General features: G+C 46.8%; 1 protein-coding gene across 1 annotated transcript in view; it reads left to right on the top strand.

Moving 5' to 3' along the window:
* The first annotated feature begins 8823 nt into the window (after positions 1-8823).
* Positions 8824-20865, top strand: part of WDFY1 (WD repeat and FYVE domain containing 1) — a 256919-nt gene continuing 244877 nt past the window's right edge. Inside the window, exon 1 of the mRNA XM_085634291.1 lies at positions 8824-9020. Within this exon, the coding sequence (XP_085490417.1) occupies positions 8884-9020 (137 nt within the window). The 5' untranslated portion in view covers positions 8824-8883. The remainder of the gene's footprint in view (positions 9021-20865) is intronic.

Raw genomic sequence — 20865 nt, 5'->3', positions numbered from 1 at the left:
ATACTGCTTACGTTTTGTAAGCATATAAGCAGTGGACATTGAAATGGGTCCTTTCTGGGCCCTGTAGTTTTCAGGCAGAAGCACTCACTGATTTCTGAATAGTGAGTGTAAAAGCATTAAATTCACCATGTTGTTCCTGCTTACATTTCACAAGCTTTATTTAATCTTTCATTCCCAATGAGTGTTTGCTTTTTCCAGGATGTCGTTACTTTTTCCTTTAGGGAGCATATTGCTCTTGCCAGTGCTTAATTTGAATTGAGTCGCATCCAGTTGTTTATAGCAGGTCAAATTGGATTGTAGTTGAAGGCAATGTGAATTTCTCTCAGTGGGGCAGTATGGTGTTCAGTGAGGGAGCGGATGTAGCACTGGGGGCAGAGCTGCCGAATTTAGAACTGAGAAACCAAGTTCAGCCTTCATGAGTAGTCCCCCAGACCACTCTCCTGAGGGAGCACATTCCCACACTAGACCTTAGAAGACCCTGAAAATCTGGAAAATCCCTGGTTTCTTAACACCAGCAGGTGGACCCTAGCAGTGGCGTGTGGGTTCACCTTGAAGGCTTGCCCACCACAATCCATACTGAAGTTCACCTCCAGTCTTGCTGGCAGGCCTAAGAAGTAGCAGACCCTAGAGCAACAGTGAGGTTACAGGACCCCTGAGAAGAGCTGGCACTAGGGTGATGCGACCGGTGTGACCGCAACGGGTGCTGACTTTGAGTGGGGGCATTGTATATTATGGTTTTAAAAGCACTTGCTGCCTCCTTCCTGGCCTACAGCAATTTTCAGCAATATTAAAAATGTCATGATAACTCCGGTGAATAAACGTCTTACTAGAGTGAGATCGGAGTTTTGTCTAGTGGAAGTTTTGACTCATGGAAAGATAGCGCAGAGGGTTAATGTGCCTGCTGCTAAGAACATGTACCATGCCCATCACAAAGTGCACATATTGTAAATAGGTTAGTGGGTTACTGCTTTTGACAGTAAGATCCTTTTGCTACTTGCAGTTTATAAGTTAAAATCCTAACAAAGAACAGTGAGCTATTAGCTTTCATCTTAGAGCTGCATACAAACTGCAAGGTATAAACTAGAGCTTTATGTTTTTTTTCCCTAAGCCTTTGATTATCCTAATGTTGCAAAAAGTGTTCATTTGGATAGAAATCAATAATGATTATTAAAGGGAACCTCCAATCATGGTATTAAGTTTTAAATTCTGAGTTTGTGTTTCTCCAGATCAATCACTATTAAACTATACTGCCTACTAATATGGTTGTCATGTGACTCCTACACCTTGTAGTCCTTTGTCTGATGTAACATTTTCCATACAGTGATTTACACACGTAAAATTGATTGTCTCTCTGTATATTACTGACAAGAGAAAATCCATGGCTCAGAAACAAATTGCTTGTTCTTCCACTTTTAAGCATATTTGGGACATTCTGTGATTAGAAACATATCCCACTTTGTGAATTTATTTTAATGTCAATAACTCATATTAATCGTTAAATAATCATGTGTATCCATTGGTAGAATTACATAACATAATAAGCTGTAAATGGTCAGTGAAATGCCAAACAAATACTAAAGATCGGGATGTTTTGCCAATCCTGGCCACACCTCTAACTCCACCCACTGATCCAATCCTCAGGTTATTCCCGCCCTCTGATTCTCCGCCCACAGTTCCCCTATTTCTTTTTCCCCACTTCGGCCACTGGATACAATACATATTCGTGGCGGCCCCTGACAGGGATTTGGCGGCCTCCGGCTTCCACTAACTTGCAAACACCCTGACCGTCACACCCCTCCTTCCTGCACCTGTGTTCCTCGTTCCTGATTCGCGCCTCCCCCGTAATGGTCGCGCGGCGCGCTCGCGGATGCCGCCATCTTGCTCTGTCTGTCTGTCTGGTCTTCTGTTGTCCGTCCGCGGCTCGGAACGAAGCCTTTTACTGCTGAGCTGGTGGCGTCCACGAGATCTGAGAGCCTCCGCGTCCGGCCGAGCCCTGTCACAAGCTCTTATCGGCCTGAGGGCCGCATACCAGACCACGTCCATCTGTCTGTCCACTCGGGACAGCGGTGACTGGATGCAGGTGAGACATCTGCCTTCCAGACAGATGAAGCGGGCAACAGGAAGGTGTGTCTCAGTGAGTCTTACAATGTTTTAAATACAAAGAAAAAAAACATTTTAAAAAGGGAAGAAAGGGAAGCATGATAGGTTTTTGGTAAACAGTAGGTAAACATGAGTAGTGCGCCATGTGCTGAGGATGCGGAAATTTGTTTCTTTTGCAGTTTTCCTGGTGTGCCTGGGTGAAAACGAACCCTTATTTACTACATCGCTGCCCGCGTATCCAGAGGACACAGGTCCTGTTATGGCCCTGCAGCCGTCTGTGCCAGTCCCTCACGTCGTGTGTCACAATGCCCTCCTCCTCCTCCTCCTCCTCCTCCTCCTAAATGTTATTGTTCTGAGACGAATTCGGAAGGGTAGGAGCAGCCACAAGTACTGGTCATCTAACGCCTTTTCTGGACGTTTTATTAAAACACCTTCCTGAGCTCCGCCCCGCCCGGACCCCCTCTTCCGGGGCCCCCTACCTACGCTCCCTGCACAGGGCCACCATGAGCCTAGAGCCGCCCCTGAGCGCAGCTTCCTCGGGGATACTGGTATAGAATGACTGCCTGAGTGCTCTAGCCTAGTGATAGATGAGAAGGTGACGTTGACTCTGAAATTAGATCTGTAGCTGATAACCTATCTATTTAAATTGGGACGAGACCCAAGGAAGAGCTTGGAAAGATTGCTCAAACAATGCCAGGATAGGCTTTCAGATGTTCTAGGACCACTAGAAAGAATGTTTGATTTAGTTGAGAAGGCATACCTCAAAGGAAAGGATTTATAGAATGTTTGATTTAGTTGAGAAGGCATACCTCAAAGGAAAGGATTTAAATATTCATTTATATGATGTGGGAGATAAGGCCGGAAAGTTGATTGCTTGGTTGGACAGGAAGGAGAGAGCGAGTAGAGTGGTGCCGGTTGTGGAGAGAGTGGATGGCGTGTGTGTGACTGACCCGGTAAAAATTGTTGACTGCTTCACGGATTTCTTCCGTGGGGTATACTCTCCGGTCTCTGGGTGCTCGGAGGAGGACTCTCATCTGTTACTTAGAGATATTGCATTGCCGTCCCTCTCGGAGGCTGATAGCATATTGATGGAGGCGAAGTTGTCGCCGGATGAGATTGCTCTGGCCATTCGCTCGATCGCTTCTGGTAAGGCCATGGGTCCCAATGGTCTCCCCATTGAACTATATAAGTTGCGTCCAGATAAGATAGCACCATATCTCCGTGACATGTTCCTCGCTGCACGGGCGGCGGGCTCCCTCCCCCTTGACCAACGTCTCGCTACCATAGTTGTGATACATAAAGAAGGGAAGCCGCAAGACTGCTGTGCCTCCTACAGGCCTATCTCGTTGTTGAACGCGGAACCCAAAATTCTGGCTAAGGTATTGGCCAATCGTCTGGTTCGGGTCGTGGGCGACTTGATTCATCAGGACCAGTCCGGTTTTATACCTCATCGTAATACCGCCCTGAACCTGAGGCGGTTGCATGGCGTGCTTGCTAGAGCGGAGTTTATGCGTGAGCCGGCCATCTTGGAGTCTTTGGACGCTACCATGGCGTTCGATACTTTAGAGTGGCCGTATATTTGGGCTGCGTTAGCTAAATTCGGGTTTGGCCCTGAATTCATTGGGTGGGTAAAATTGCTATACGCTGACCCATTGGCGCAGGTTGTGGTGAATGGTAGGGCGTCGGCTCCTGTTGAAAATTGAAACAACGATGTGATTAAGCATTCACTAAAGACATGAATTCCCCTTTAGGACTGAGTTTCTTCCGTTATGTTGACTAAAGTCTGGACTCCATTTTGTATTGTCATGTCTCCACGTGTTCAGCACGAGAAGAGTCCTATCTTCGTGTTAGTTGCTCTTGTAATCTTCCTAGTAACAGTCTATAAATAGCTCCTTTGTCCGTCTGGCGCATGCCCAGGCTTGACCACATCTGTTATCAGTTAATCCTCGCTTGACCATGTTTTCGCGGGCTTAGAGATGTGTTAACTCCGCCCACATATTGATTCTGTATCGAAAATGTCCATAAAAGGTAATGTTCTTCGTCTCATGTTGTATCCACCCACTTATGAGCCCCTCTGTTGTGTATAAAAGGGGACTGTGTTCGCAAGTTCTGTGTGCTACTCTATGCAATACTGAAGGGTGTTGTATGGATTGTAGGACCACCCTTAAGGGTTAATAAACTTTGTCTTTGTACTTTGCAGTTTCCGTGCCAACTTCCTTGTAGATTCCATTACAGGAGAGCGAACCCTTGTGTCCTGCGGGCCTAGCTGGGGCCTGTATTCATCACTCCCTTCGCGCTGGGGAGAGGTACGCGACAGGGCTGTCCGTTGTCGCCCCTTCTCTTCGCACTTTCTTTGGAACCTCTCGCTGCCTGGTTGCGTTGGGAGCCGTTGTTGCGGGGCATTAGATGGACGCCGGAATTTGAGGACCGTGTCTCCCTTTATGCGGATGACATTCTTCTGTATCTCACCTCTCCTCGACAGTCGCTAATTGTATTGGTGGACGTATTGAATTCCTTCGGTCGTAATTCTGGCCTGGTTATCAACTGGGCCAAGTCATGTGTTTACGTCCTCTCGGGCGAGGCCCCCCTCCTGCCGCGGGGGTGCCCTATTCAGATTGCTACATTGGGGTTCAAATATTTGGGAATCTTCATATCACTGGACCCCGCGGTCCGCTATGAGCGAAACCTTCTCCCTCCACTCCAGCGATTGAAGGCCGACGTCGCGAGGTGGCGACGGCTTCCGCTCTCGACGCTCGGACGGGCGGCATTGTTTAAAATGATGTCGCTGCCTCGCTTTTTGTACGCTTTACAAAATACGCTAGATGTCGTGCCGGCCCGTTATTTCCGTGAGGTGGAGGGTCTTCAGCGCCAACTGTTTTGGGACGGGCGACCGAGGATCGCTCTCGCCAAATTGACACTCCCTTGGTATGATGGGGGTGTTGCCATCCCCGATATTAAAAGATACTATTGGGCGTCTCAATTGACGGCGGTGAACCACGGGATATACGGTCCTGCTTTGAATCCGGCCTTCGAGATGGATAAGTTATTACTTCCGGGCGGGGATTACAATAGGGCACTGTATTTGACGACTCCGGATGCACGGTTGACAGGACCAACGCAAGTTGCGGTACGCGTGTGGCATCCGGCGAATGCTGCGATGGGGTGGAGGGATCGCTTGACTCGAGCGACGCCGTTGTATGCCTCCCAGCGCTTGGGTTGTCTGTGGAAAACGAAATGCTTTGAGAAATTGGATATGATTGGTATAAGTAAGGTGGGTGACCTCTGGGCGAAAGGGTCCTTTAAAACGTTTGAAATGCTCAAAACTGAATACAAATTAAATGATAGGGAGTACTTCCGATATGCACAGGTCCACCATGCGCTGTGTTCAGTTTTTCCGGATGTTGCTGCTATCCCAGAATATTCCCCGTTGGAAGATAGGGTGTTAGACGGCTATGTGCCCGACAGCAGTATTTCCCTGATCTATAAAAAACTTATTAATGATTGTACGGACTTGCTGACCCATCTGCGGGAGGCGTGGACGGCCGACGGATTGGAACTGGACGATGAGGATTGGGTATCGGCGGTGGCCTTCCCGAAAGAGGTGGCGATCCCGGCCCGCCTTAGATTTGTGCAGCTGAAGATACTCCATAGAGTGTATGTCACAGGGCCTGGTTTGATACGTATGGGTTATTCGAGGGATGGACTGTGTAAGCGTGGCTGTGGCTTGTTGGGTACCTTTCTTCATATCCTATGGGAATGTTCGGAGGTCGTACGATTTTGGAACGGGGTACATACTGTAATGGAGGAAGTCACGCATGTCGCTTTGTTACCAGAGGCCAGGAGGTGTTTGCTGAATGTCTGGGAACCAAATGACTATAATGCGGCGCAGACGCAGTGGGTGACTTTGGGGTACATGGTGGCTAAGCGCAATATCGCACAGTTGTGGGGTTCCCCGAGGCCGCCTACGATTTCGGTATGGAAGGAGAATATGGATTGGTGTATGTTCAGGGAGAAGACGGTGTATGTGGCGAGAGGCAAGCCTGGGAGGTGGACTAAGGTGTGGGGTCCATGGAATTCCTATCGTGGGAATATCTGCGCTCCGCCTCTGCCGCGAGAGGTCGACGTCGCTTTGACCCCCTAGCCGCACATTCTACGTAATTGTGCATGCTTTGTCCTCTTCTCCGCCGCCCCCCACTACCACCTCCTGTCAAGAGTTATTCCAGATAATGTGGATCTTCCCCCGTCCTGGGGAGCGCACGCTGCTATTTCGGACTCTCATTGCCTTGTTTGTGTGTTATTGTTGGTTTTTTTTTCCTTTTTTTTTAGAAAATATGAAACCGTCCTTTTTGATCGCCCTTGGACTATGGCCGCGGCCTGTTATATGTACTTTCGAACTTTAGGGAGCTTTTGCTTCTGGCTCATTTGAATGTGTGGAGTTGCCTTGCTGGCTCCCGAGCTTTCTAGCGGCCGGCCCTTGTGGTTGTAGGCCCTTGTTTGTATCTTTTTAATGTGTAATAAAGGTTTCTTCTTAAAAAAAAAAAAAAAAAATATTCATTTATTTATTCAAGGCTATTGACAACGCGCAAATGCTTTTTGGGCAATGCAAATGCAGGACTCCTAGCAGAGAGGCACAAAACAGTTCTAATGCGCACACACCCAAAATTGGGTGATTTGGCAAAGGGAGAAACCAGCGAGGGTGCCAAAGGATTATTTTTGGGGGAAGGAATGGTGAGGGGCTTGGGAAAATATGTGCAAACTTTTACAAGTTAAGGTAAAGTTAAATTTAATATGCATAGGGTAGTTGCTGGAAATGGTTTTGTTTGGAAGGGCTGGAAGGAGAGAGCAACCTTCAGCCATGTCAAATATAAGTTACCAAGCCAGTGGAAGTTGTAGAAATTGCAGAGGTAACCAAGAAGGTTCAGGTTTCTGTCCCCGAAGGGGAAAGGAGGAAGCAGTACATCAGGTCTGAGACAGGCATCCAGTTCAGGACAAGGTGAGTATGAAGACTGTTACTGGTTTTATCCCATTAAATGTGGGAGTAAAATTAAAGTTGTTCCAAGATGCTGAGTACAGGCTGGTCCAATGTATCACAATTGTTGCAGATAACTGTAAGTTTGTAGGACATTTGAACAAGCTTCATTGTGTAACCTCCTGAGAAGCTAATGAGACTAGATTATATCTGCGCCCCTAAATTTGATTGGAGCATTTTATGGGGGCCATGTATAGGTGTAGCAAATCTTAGAATTGTGTGACTTAAGACAGTGCAGAGCAGAACATCTCAGAACATGATTTTGTCCTTTTCGAAACAGCTTAGAGCAGTGATACTCAAAGTACAGCCTGGGGGTCGCCTGCAGCCCAGCAGACATTCCCATGCGGCCACCGGGTTAACAGCAGCGCTGGGCTGCTGTTTACTTCAGTGAGTACTAACATTCAGCAAGATGTTAAAAAATGGGGAAGCTTGTATTTACAAGCTAACTGAACTTAAGTAAATTATTCTAATGAAGTACCCTGCAACATTTAACCACCCACAAAGCCCCACTTCTATCCTGCTACCATCAATCTGGCCCTCGGGCTCACCACAGATCACACTGTTTGGCCCAGTGGAAAATTTTTTAGAGTATCTATGGCTTAGAGCAAAGTAGATGGCTCTCTTTATGGGAAACTGATTTACTTACTGTTTACATTTGAGATAACTTTATACTAATTCATCCATTTGCTTATATGGCTTTGGTTAATTGTCAACTTCATATTTACTAAATGCATTCATTAACTGACTGATACTAATTTGATGATTTTTAATGTGTAAATCTGTTACCTTTTAATAAGCCTTTATGATTTGAAAACGTAACCACTCTGCCTTTCTTGTGGAGCTCGGTGTACTTCACGTTATTTAACTGTGTTGATTTGATGACTAGCCTCAGTCGTGGATTTTGATGCATCCGATAGCGCTTTATTGGCCCCTAATTAGCACGAAGAAAAGAGCGAACAGGCATCACCATGTGAACTGGACCGGTCAGAATACACCGAGTTCTTATTCACTCCGTTGATAGTGAAAAACAGTGCTTTTAAATTGGCCAGTGCCAGGCCTTACTCTAGCTAACATGCACCTAAGTAGTGAGTTCAGGCACTGACACAGACAGCATCGATAGCATCCCTGCCAAGACTCCCACACTTTGTAGGCAAGGACCACTGAGTGAAAAACATAGCTACTGGGATCTAAAAAATACGCTTTAAAGAACGGTATTTGGATGGCTCCAAAAATAATTACCGAGAAGCAAAAATAGCATATTAAAGTGTTACTACATATGAGATTCCCTTAAAAACACGGTTCACTGCAGCTGCACGTATAATGTTAACGCCAGTCCTCCTCCAAGGTTTTGTTATTTGGTGTACCAGGTATTTTGTTGGCATTTAAAAATACCATGATTACAGTTGATGTTTTAAAATGTATTTTCCAAAATAGCAGCCCAAGTAAATCTCTAACATTTTTCCAAAGACTTATTGTACGTTTCTATAAGTTCGCAGTGCTGGAAACCGGTTCGACGAGAGGTCAGCTGTAGAAGAAATAATAATTATTTTTCAGAAAGCCGATAATTGAGAGGGCCCTGCTATTTTAGAGATTAGGGTCAATTTGTAGTCCAACTACAGCATTGAAGAAGCAGCACCGCTTCAGCTTGCCCCTCTATTACATTCACTACGGTAACCATTTCCTGCCAGCACCAAGTGAAACCCGAGCTTCTGCCATTGTCAGCTGATGCTGCGCCTCTGTGATCAGACAGCAACATGGCAGCGGAGATCCACTCCAGGCCGCAGGGCAGCAGACCAGTCCTCCTCAACAAGATCGAAGGCCACCTGGATGGCGTTACCGTGGCTCTCCTCATCCCAAAAGAGGACGGGGTTATCACAGCCAGCGAGGACAGGTACGTCACGATACAGCCATGGCCCTGCGTGGAGATTTTAAAGGGGTGGTGGTCAGGCAGGCTAGACTCTGTCACTTGTTATTACGCGGGGAAGAGCCGCTGTACTCAAGAAATGGTTTGACCTTTTGGTTTAAAGGTTGTTTCTTTCTGATTTCAAATCTTTCATTAGTTGTTCTTTTATAATACGCCTTAATGTGTTTGTAGTATGTGGTTCTAGTAATGCACTCTGTTGTTTACAACACAAGTGCACTTCGGTCGTGGGTTAGACCACATGCACCTACGTTACTGAATGTTTACAGTCGGAAGATGCGTTGATTTATTATACGGCGAATGTATTAACACAGTTGTGCCCAAATACAGTGAGACTCTTTAAAGGAACAAATGTACACTTCGTATTTTAACTGATAACGAGATTGCGCCAATTTTGTTTAAGATGTTATATTTTTCGATAACTTTGTGGCTGGCTTCAGGGTAACGGTGTTTAACTATGAACGGTACCGAATTTTTTCAATTTCGTTGTGCCAGGTTACGTATCCTATTATCAGAAAATGTGTATTACTTGGAAATTTAAGTGCATTGTATCTATCCATTGCAAGGAGATATTGATCAGCTTTAGACACAGTTTATATCCTGCTACGGGTGATCTGGGTGTCAATTAAAACAACATAGAGAGATTTCTAGCTAATTATGGGGCCCCGTGATACCAAGTTTCACTTCCTCTGTTACACTGCTTGTTGGTCGCCACACTTTTGTTGTGCGGCCTGCATTGAAAGGGGGCGCTCCCTATCCGTCCTTTCTGGGCGGTTTTATGTTCCTCAAAAGTTAAAAAAACAAGCATTGGCATAGCAATAGGTCTCGCCTTTGGGGCCTTAAAACTGTTTAGGCAGAGCTATTGGCTTTGGCAATGTTTTTAAGCTATGTCAGCCAAGCGGACAGATATGCCGAATTAGAAAAGAGAGCGTTTGATGTACCCAACGATTGTAGAACTTGTTAGTGTGTAATAAAACAATACAGAGATCCTTATGTTTTAATAAAATGTGTGGTGTTTCCAATATATCAACTTTCAAGGCTAGGGGACCGAGACGGTGGTAAGAGCAATGCACACAAAGTTTGGCTGTAGCAAAGTACTGTGTTTTCCTTGTGTAGTTTTTAATATTTTTAATAACCTCCTTTCCACATTTCCAGCACCTGTGTGCGCTGTGTTGTGTCTGTTTTAACATATTGCTTTAGCATAAACTTTTATTTGTTACGGTCCTGCAATGCTCACTAGGGGGCATTTTGCGAAAACATGTTGTTGCTGAAAACGTGAACTTTAAAAAGTAATACTGCTGGCAGGCAGGGGAGGGAAGGAAGGATGGACAGGACGGAGAGAAGTGCACACAGAGAGTGAGAGGGAGCGAGACAGAGAGAGAGGGAGAAGGAGGGAGTGTTTGGATAGAGGCATATAGGTATACAAAAGCAAAGAGAGTTATTACTTCCTGTTCAAGGCTGTGAGAGTCATAGCATGTGAGCCCAGGGTCACAGAGTAAATACAAGGGAGAGCGCTGTGACCGCACCTTTCTAGTAAGGCTGTACTGCAGGGATCAGACTAGTGTCGAAGGGAACAAGGAAGGACACCGTTTAGACGTTTATCTGAAGAAGGTACAAAGAGAAACAAAACCCTTAGACAGTTTAATCTTAAATAATACCAAAGGACACTTGTGTTTTCATTTCCAGCTACAGGTTGGAAATTGCATCTATTCTGAAAATTTAATCTACTGCCAACCCGGCTGTCAGCTGCCTTTTAGAAACGGAGGTCAAATGTCTCTCTCACCCGTACACACACAGTTTCACAGTTTAAGACAACATTGCTTTAAATAGTGGTATTTGACAACATGCACTTTTGGCAAAAATAAAGCAGATAGTTCACCACAAATGGAGTCGGAGAGGAGTCCATTTAAAAGAGAAAGATGGACAGAGTTTGGGGTGGGAGGAGACGTGGGGAGATCGGGCATTTGAGGGTGAGAGAGTTTGGCGAACAGAGACAGGCAGAATTTGGGCTTGAGGAAGAGGGTAATTTTAGAAGAGAGAGACAGACTTTTGGGGTGGAAGTATGGATGCTGGGTTTAAAGCATCTCAAAGTAATACTATATAAACACGGGAAAACCAACAAGCATTGGCCGCGTGGCAGTAACAGTAACGCAGCGCGGCCGAAAAATCGAAAGTCATCGCGATCACTCTGAAAGTGATCACGATCGCGATAACGCGCTAAAGCACGCTAGGGATGCGCGTGCAGCAGTGCGGGCGCATGTGCGTGTGACAGTAAGCTGGTGGCCGCTATGGTAGCACTTTTCAAAGCAGCTACTAAATGTCTCGGCTAGACCAGCGCATGCGCTGGATCAGGCGAGACCTAAAAAGTCAAAGACTGTGTTTTGTTAAAATGTAACTTCCGTCTTCTGGTCATTGGAGGTATTTTTAGTTGGCTAACATCCTATAGTTCTCCCTTAAAGTCTCCCAAAGTTTTTCTGTTAGTTGAATGTTTACTTTAAGACTTTTACCAGTGTAGTTTTCTGCTCTGAATTCTATTTTGCAATAAAAAGCATAGCCCCAAAATTGTAGACGTGGATATTTTTCATCTGCTAAACTTGTGGAATGACTTCCAAAACCATGCCAGTGGTGACTGTGTTATCAGCTGCATACTAGGTTAATTAATTTACTTTGTAAGTCATTGGAACGATACTATTTCTTTGATTGTAAATCATAACTACTACACCTAGTATGCATTCATTTGAAAACGAATAGTCTGGTACGAGAAACAAGTTGTTTCATCAACCTAACAAAGCTGCTTCACCCCCCCACCCCCCTAGCGCCTTGAGACCCTCGCGGGTTAGTTGTGCACTCTACAAAACCCTGCTTGATTGGACAACATACAGTCATCTTGTAACCTCTGGTGAGGAGTGTGCAACATCGGTTCAAGAGGGTTATATCCAACCAAGGTTTTCAGATATCCAGATAAAATGCGTCTATAGATAATAAATCTGAACGGAAATCAGATAAGTCAGTGACAATACTGAGAGTTTGGCACAATTCCTGCTTTCTCGGACCTTCTTTTCACACCCTGCCAGACATGGGCAAGGAGAATTGGTTTTCCACCAGGCAATCCAACAGGAGTAGTAGGAGAATAGCCAAATGCATTTGACCACATGGAACAGATTTCCAACTTGTCCTAATGTTGTCATCTTCCAATTTTGGAATCCTAGACTGCAGGTCTGGCAGTGGGAACCTAAACCAATATGAATAACTGAATGAAAGAAATACAGGTTATGTCTGTAACCCTGAGCTACAATTGAAATTTGCAATACAATGTTATAATACCTGGTGATCTGGCCAAATATCCTCTTTATAGTGTACAACTTCGTCGTCTCAAATAGTTTACCCTGTCACCCATTTCTGCTTGAAACTACTGGATGAAGTCTGCTTGTGCACATATATGATGCAGTCCTGGTTGGTGATCCCCTTGTGTTCTGTGCTGTCTCGTCTCTTCCGAATGTCATTTCTTAAAAACCTCCAATGGTTGATCGCTCTCATCCTAATCGCAACCCACCATGATGTGATGCAGCATCTCAGTCTGGCTTCCTGTGGACGCTGGTATTGGTGTTAGGCCCGAATTGAATTCTAGAAACGCTACTCTTGGGAAGAGCTTCCCTAGATTCTGTTATATTCTGCATGAACGGGCCCTCTTTTTTTCAAGTCCAAACGTGGGTATTTTAGGCGGTTCATCTATAGAACAGGTGCTGCACTGATGCATGAATGTGGATGGGCCAGCACACAGGAGTTGACGACACTGGGTCATCCAGTTCACATCTCCATCATAAGCTGAGTGTTAGACTTTGCATGTTTCCCCAGTCTTTTTGCTTGCTGACATCCTGGCCTTGACTCTGTTTTTGCTAGTTTAGTCTCTGCGTACTTTCTCATTGCTGGTCAGTGTTAACCGGTTCCCCGCTCATGACGGAACCACTCCGTCATGAGCCACGGGTGCGCTGTGCTCATGACGGAGTGGTTCCGTCATGCTGCGGCCGTTGGCGGCCGCTCTTCCCACGCGGCGCTAATTCCCCGCCTGTGCGGGCGATTAGCGCAGTGGGTGGAGTCATGACGGAACCACGCCGTCGTGAGCACAGCTCACCCGTGACTCATGACGGCGTGGTTCCATCATGAGCACAGCGGCGCCGTCAACCCCCCCAAACCCCCCCAGCGCTGCGGCGGAATTCGTGCCGCAGCGCAGGGGTTAAAGGGCAAGTGCTTCTGTTGTATATTGTGTTATGGATTGGTGTTTCCATGATTGGCATATTTGATTTACTATTAAGTCCCTAGTACAGTGCACTCAGAGTTCCAGGACCTGGAAATCAAATGCCACTAGTGGCCCTGCAGCACTGATTGTGCCACCCACAGAAGTAGCCCTGTAAAGGTAACTCAGACCTGCCGCTGCACAGTCTGTGCGCAGTTTATAACTGCAATGTCGACCTGGTAAGTGCACCCACTTGCCAGGCCCTAATCTTCCCTTTTCTTTCATAAAAGTCACCCCTAAGGTAGGTTGAAGGTACCCTTGTGGGAAGGGTGCTGTGTATGTTGAAGGTAGGACATGTACCGGTGTGTGGGACATGTCCTAGTAGTGAATTACAGTGCATTTTGTTTTTCACTATGGAAAGGCTATCTGTCCCATAGGGTAGAATGGGAGTTTATTTATAACATCTTATAAATATAACTTCCGTTGGCACAAGATGCGGAAATGGAGTTTAGTATGTCTGGACTCAGAATGTAAAAATGTATATTTTAGTATAGATGATTTTTATGTTCTGTGTTTGAAAATACCACTTTTAGAAAATAGGTATTTTCTTGCTTAGCCATCCTGTGCGCCTCTGCTGGGTTTGTGGATTGACTGTCTGGCTTTGGAGTGACAGGGTATGTGGATGTGCATTCATACTGCCACTAGGGAGTCGAGGTGTGTCCTGCCTTCCTGGATAAGTTAGGGCTGGGCTGAATAGACCTGGGATGCATTTAGAGTAGTGGGAGGAGATTTCCTTGCACCTGAATGGTCCTGGTCTACTGTAGACAATGTTGTCTCTGCTTTTGGCCAGAGCGGACAAAACTGGTTTGGACTAAGCACAGACACCCTCTGCCTGAGAGAACAAAGAAATTTGGAGTATAAATACTGGGGCCCAGACCCCAGAACTTTAGAACTCGCTGGAATCAAGGACCCTGCCAAGAAAAAGAGCTGGAAGAGCTGCCAGGAGGAGTATTGCCCCTTGCTGTGTTGTTGTTTTGTTGGGTTGGCCTGCAGTTGCTGCTTCTGCCTGGGGCAGTGAAAGGACTGGACTGAACTTTCTTCATTTGTGCTGAGTATCTCCAAGGGCTTGCCTCCTGTTCTGAAGTCTCAGGAACTGCAAAGACTTCACCAACCTCTGGGTACCGCCACTGGATCCGCTATTTCTTTTGCCACAGAGAAGAGAAATGCTGCTGACTCCATCACTGGCTCTGCGTCTTGACGGCACCGGAGAGGGCACCGTCCGCATCTCGCACTGCAACCCTGGTCTCACCAACGATGACCGCCACTGCCACCACAGAATCGCTGTTGCATAGTGACCTGTGGGCACTGCACTCCACACCACCTCCCTTTACTTCGGCCTCCTGGTCTCACTGACCACGTCGCTGCTGCTGACTCGACACCCGTGACCGCATCGTTGCTTGGGGCACCGCTCGTAAGTTTCATGACGCACCGCCTCGTCCTACACAGCTGTCTGGGCAGACTGATGCCATCTCCTGCTAACCAGCTCTATCGCTTGCACCGCAACCTGCCAGCACTACATCAAGCACTGCCTCGCCCTGCACCGTAAGCCTTGGTCTCATCGGCGCCATCTGGATGATTGTCACAGAGCCGCTGCCTGCACCGCATCGTGAGGGCACTGCACCATGAACCGCTTCCATTTTGCAACGCAACTGCGATGGTTGCCAAGACCGGCTCGCACCAACGTGCCAGCTGCAACGAGAAAGGTACTGTTCTCGAGGCTGTCCACGCTTTCGCTGGCGTGTACCGACGCGGTCGGCTGGATCTGTTAGACTCTTGTTTACAGCACCGGATGGAGCTACCGACTTCAAGGAACTGTGTTTTTCAAGTAATCTTGCAAAGTATATATTTGTAAGTACTGTATGTTTGATTCTTATTGTTTTGGTCTTGTTTTGGATATATAAAAATATTGAATATTTTTCTTAACTGGTGTGGTGTCCTTTTGTAATGTTTTCACTGCATTACTGTTGGTTATGTGCAAATGCCTTACACACTGCCTCTGAGATAAGCCTGACTGCTTGTGCCAAGCTACCAAAGGGGTGAGCAGGGTTATTTTAGGAGTGTAACTCCCTTACCCTGACTAGGAAGAAGAGTCCCTACTTGGACAAAGGTGCAAACCCTTGCCAACTACAGACCCTCATTTCTAACACCGAGCCCACAATATTGAGTTTGCAAGCGAACCACCAGTGCCTTATTTGTGATGGTGGTTGCAGGTGGTGGTGAAGATACTCATTTTTGGAGAGCAGGACTTATTTTCATCATCACACTTTGTCCCAGAGCAAGAAAGAGGCAGAATGAGGAGAATGTGAAAGATAGCATAAGGGTGACAAATGAAGAAAACCGGAGTAAACCTGCAGGAGTGAGATAAAGACATACAGAAATTTTAGAGAGGTGGAAGGAAGTGGCTTTCGTTGGAATTCAATCTATGCAGTCTTGGTATTCAGCAACCCCTCTGCTTATTGTTTGCAAGTTAACCACTGAGCCCCACATTGCTTGTATGATGACAAATTGTCACTCCACTGTGTCTTCCCCTCTCTCTGCCACCACTTGGGTGTCGGTTGAATATTCACCCTAAACTCCAGACGTTCCTCATTGTTCTCATTGCACCTTAGGAATTTCCACTTGAAAGTCTCATGGAGGCTCACATGCTTGCAAGGGGCAGGACCAGGCAGGCCTTCTCTAGAGACCTGGGTAAATCGAGCAACCCTGGAAGGCCATGCAGATGGGGTGCGCATTCCATGGAGTGCTCTCAGATTGGTACTGTATTTAACCTCCTAGGTTGCACCTTGGCTACTCCATCTCTTTTGCTAATAGAGTTTGTTGAATTCAGGGGGTCTCTGGTCAGGGCCAGCAAAAGGTGGTCTGTGAAAGTAGAACCTGTTTCAAAGCTTTGAATGAAAGTTTCCACCGCTATGCCTAGTTGCCATTGCTGCGATTTCTGACAGCTTTTAAACTATTTATGTGTTTGTTTGTCAATAAAACACATGTTTCTTTCACTGTAAAGATTTAACTCCCTGTGTTTAGATCCTGCTAGTACTTGACACTGGAGAAGCCCAGAATTTGGCATCAGTTGAAACATTTCTTAAGATAGTCTTCAGCGTGTGAATAACCCATCTCCCATCCTGTCACTCCCGCTACCTCTGGTGAAAATCTGGATTATTTTATTATTGTTAAGTAGCACTTTTATAGTGCGCATTCGTACATTAGTCTGGCATTGCAGTGACTTCCAATTGTGCATGGTATGGCTTTCCAAACGCTTCCGTCTTCATGGTACTTTATTTTTGTATCGGGAAACTGTCCCAAATCACCTGGGCAGGGGTGGCTCCTCCGCTAAGGCGAAGGAGCATCACCGCATTGCTTTAAGAGCACTGCAGTGCAGTGGAAAAATAAAATTATAAAATGTGCGGGGAGGGGCGGGGCTTGCCAGAGCAGAGGCCAAAGGAGGAGTGGTGAGCACACTCAAAGTGCACATGAATGTTTGCCTGGCTGTCTAAGGCCTGCCAAACATGAATGTGCACTTTGCATGTTCCGCACCAGGTTGCATTACATAGTCTGGTGGGGAACATGCACAGGCTCCATGTCCCCGTCTGGGCGTCGAACCACGGTGCTCAGACCAATCTCAACGCTGCAATACAGTGTTGTGATTGGCTTAGGGGAACTTAGGGGAATCAATCACAGCGCTGCATTGCAAAGCTGTCATTGGCTTAGGGAGCCTGGGAGCTCCAGTGCTTCTAATGACGAGGAGAGGCAGCGGCTGGCGACGTGATCAGCAGCTAAGTTTTCTTTATTTTTTTTACTTTTTACCCACCCACCTCACCTCCTGCCACCGTTCCCTACCAACCGCCACTGCTTCTGGTCCTCTTTTGTTTTAAGGTCTGATCTTTGAGACAGCTTTAGATGCCACACTAGGCTATAGGTTGTTTCCCCTAATAATTCATTCACAATATACATTCAGGGAGTGTCTTGTGGTCTGCGTACTCATGTATTAGTCTGTTAAATTGTCATGCGCATTTTGCTTCCACCAACCACAGCATAAGGCATGTCAGGCCAATTTACCCATTGGCTCCATTCACTTTGAGACACTGCTAACATTTTTAATGTATACATAAGGTGTTCACATCTACGAGGGCAATATCTTTCATTTTCGTTTTCTGCTTTTTGTGCAAATTCTTGCAAAAAAAAAAAAGTAAATAAAAACGAACCATCTCACCAGCTTACCTGGCCAGACTTATTGCTTTGCTAATGCTTGTTTATTGATCTGTTCCCAAAGAGGAGACTTCTAATTGTTGGCAGTGATCTGAAGGAGATAACCACCAATCTGGTTATCCTCATTCTTTGGGAGCTGCAAGAGAACAATGCCTCTGAATACTTAGTCTCCCTTCACCCACCAGCCCCTAACAGTAAAGGAGCTGGGAGCAGGTTGAAGTGACATCATTGGCTGTGCACACAGCCATCGCCCAGCTACTTACCTTGTAACATGAGGAGATCTTCGCTCAGTGGAACCCTGGGAGAAGTTGTCAAACTATTTCTTTAAAAGCTGCTCTGGTAGGTCGCCCGGGGTGGGACTTTTCATGGTACAAAAATATGAACCTCCCACTTCAGCAAACCAGAAATTAAATGGAAGGTATGATATTTTTTGAGGAGGTATTGAGGTCATGTTTTATACATGTTCAACTTGTAACAAGCCTGAAGTCTGCTGACTTCATGCATACTGCCTGCATTGTATTTCCTAGCTATGCATGCCTGTTAGCCACCCTTGATTTTATTTTTTAGGTCTCGTCTACGCAGCGCGCCTGCGCGTTGCATAGGAGGAGACCTCTTGTAATCGATTCGGTTTTTTAGGCAAAAACGTGCACACATTGCATTGCTTTCAATGGCAACGCGAGCATGTTCGGCGATTCCCTTGCGGGAGCGAGCTTTGAAACCATTCTGTTTGTATTAACTTTCAAACAGATGGTGCCCTTGGTAAACGCTGTGTGTGCTCTGGGCCGCACTCCCCCCCCCCCCACCCTCCCACTTGCGTTATTGCCTCCTGTCACACGCCTGTCCTCATCTTAACCTGCCTTCCTTCTCCCACGCTTTCCTTCTTTCCGTCTCTCCTGCTCTTTCCCCTGGCTGCCGCTTCTCTCCCACTCCTTTACTTAGCGTTTTCTCTTCTCCTTTTCTTTTGCTTCCCTTTTTTTCTTTTTTGCTACCTCTCTCCCGTTCTCTTTCTGTGTTCTGTTTTCCCCTATTTCGTTTCTTCTCCTTTCTCTTGTGTTACCTTCTTTTGCCTCACTCTACTTTTCTCTCTCTCTCTCTCTCTCTCTCTCTCTTCTCTCTCTCTCTCTCTCTCTCTCTCTCTCTCTCTCTCTCTCTCTCTCTCTCTCCTCTCTTCTCTCTTCTCTCTCTCTCTCTCTCTCTCTCTCTCTCTCTCTCTCTCTCTCTCTCTCTCTCTCTCTCTCTCTCTCTCTCTCTCTTCTCTCTCTCTCTCTAGCTCTCTACTCTCTACCCACCCTCTGCCTCTCTAGCTCTCTCTCTACCTCGCTTCCTCTCTCTACCTCGCTTCCTCTCTCTACCTCGCTTCCTCTCTCTACCTCGCTTCCTCTCTCTACCTCGCTACCTCTCTCTACCTCGCTACCTCGCTACCTCTCTACCTCTCTCTACCTCACTACCTCTCTCTCTCTCTACCTCTCTCTCTCTCTACCTCTCTCTCTCTCTACCTCTCTCTCTCTCTACCTCTCTCTCTCTCTCTCTCTCTCTCTCTCTCTCTACCTCTCTCTCTCTCTCTCTCTCTACCTCTCTCTATACCTCTCTCTCTAGCTACACCTCTACCTACCCCTCTACCTCTCTCTCTACCTTGCTTCCTCTCTCTACCTCACTACCTCTCTCTCTACCTCACTACCTCTCTCTCTCTCTACCTCTCTCTATACCTCTCTCTCTAGCTACACCTCTACCTACCCCTCTACCTCTCTCTCTACCTTGCTTCCTCTCTCTACCTCACTACCTCTCTCTACCTCTCTCTCTCTACCTCTACCTCTCCCTCTCTCTACCTACCTCTCTAGCTCTCTACCTCTCTACCCACCCTCTGCCTCTCTAGCTCTCTCTCTACCTCGCTTCCTCTCTCTACCTCGCTTCCTCTCTCTACCTCGCTTCCTCTCTCTACCTCTCTTCCTCTCTCTACCTCGCTTCCTCTCTCTACCTCGCTTCCTCTCTCTACCTCGCTTCCTCTCTCTACCTCGCTTCCTCTCTCTACCTCGCTTCCTCTCTCTACCTCTCTTCCTCTCTCTACCTCGCCTTCCTCTCTCTCTCTCTCAACTCTCTCTCCTCTCTCTCTACCTCTCTCTCCCTCTCTCCTCTTCCTCTCTCTCCCTCTCTACTCTCTCTCTCCTCTCTCTCTCTCTCTCCCCTACCTCCTCTCCACCTCTCTACCTCTCTCTCTACCCCTCTACCTCTACCACTCTACACCTCTCTACCTCTCTCTCTCTACCTCGCTACCTCTCTCTCTACCTCTCTCTCTACACATCTCCCTACCTCTCCCTACCTCTCTCTACCTCTCCCTACCTCTCTCTACACCTCTACCTGCCTCTCCTTACCTTTCTCTCTACTTCTCTTTTTCTCTATCTCTATCTACCTCTCTCTCTATCTCTCTCCCTCTCTCCACCTCTCTACCTCTCTCTCTCCCACTACCTCTTTCTCTCTGTCTACCTCTCTCCCTCTCTCTCTACCTCTTACCTCTCTCTCTACCTCTACCTCTCTTCTCTATCCACCTCTCTCTCCCCACCTCTCTCTCTACTTTCTCCACCTCTCTCTCTCCACCTCTCTCTCTCTCTCTACCTCTCTCTCTCTACCTCTCTCTCTCTACCTACCTCTCTATCTCTCGCTACCTCTCTCTCTCCACCTCTCTCTCTCTACCTCTCTACCTCTCGCTACCTCTCTATCCACCTCTCTCTATCCACCTCTCTCTCTCCACCTCTCTCTACCTCTCTACACTCTCGCTACCTCTCTACACCTCTCGCTACCTCTCGCTACCTCTCTCTATCCACCTCTCTCTCTCCACCTCTCTCTACCTCTCTTTCTACCTCTCTACAACTCTCTACACCTCTCGCTACCTCTCTACACCTCTCCTCTCTACACCTCTCTACACCTCTCTACACCTCTCTCCCCTCTCTATCTCTCTATCTCGCTACCTCTCTCCCTCTCTATCTCGCTACCTCTCTCCCTCTCTATCTCTACCTCTCTTCCTCTCTCTACCTCTCTCTACCTCTCTCTCTTCCTCTCTCTACCTCTCTCTACCTCTACCTATCTACCGCTACCTCTCTACACCACTTCTACCTCTCTACACCGCTCTCACCTCTCTCTACCTCTCTACACTCTCTCTACCTCTCTACACCTCTCTCTACCTCTATACACCTCTTTACACCTCTCTCTACCTCCATACACCTCTACACATCTCTCTACCTCTATACACCTCTCTCTACCTCTCTCTACTTCTCCCTCTCTACCTCTCCCCCTCTCTCTCTACCTCCTCTCTACCTCCCTCTC

The sequence above is a fragment of the Triturus cristatus genome, chromosome 11, assembly GCF_964204655.1.
Source record: "Triturus cristatus chromosome 11, aTriCri1.1, whole genome shotgun sequence".
In the NCBI taxonomy this organism is placed as follows: domain Eukaryota; kingdom Metazoa; phylum Chordata; class Amphibia; order Caudata; family Salamandridae; genus Triturus; species Triturus cristatus.
This window is presented reverse-complemented; position numbering and strand designations above follow the sequence as displayed.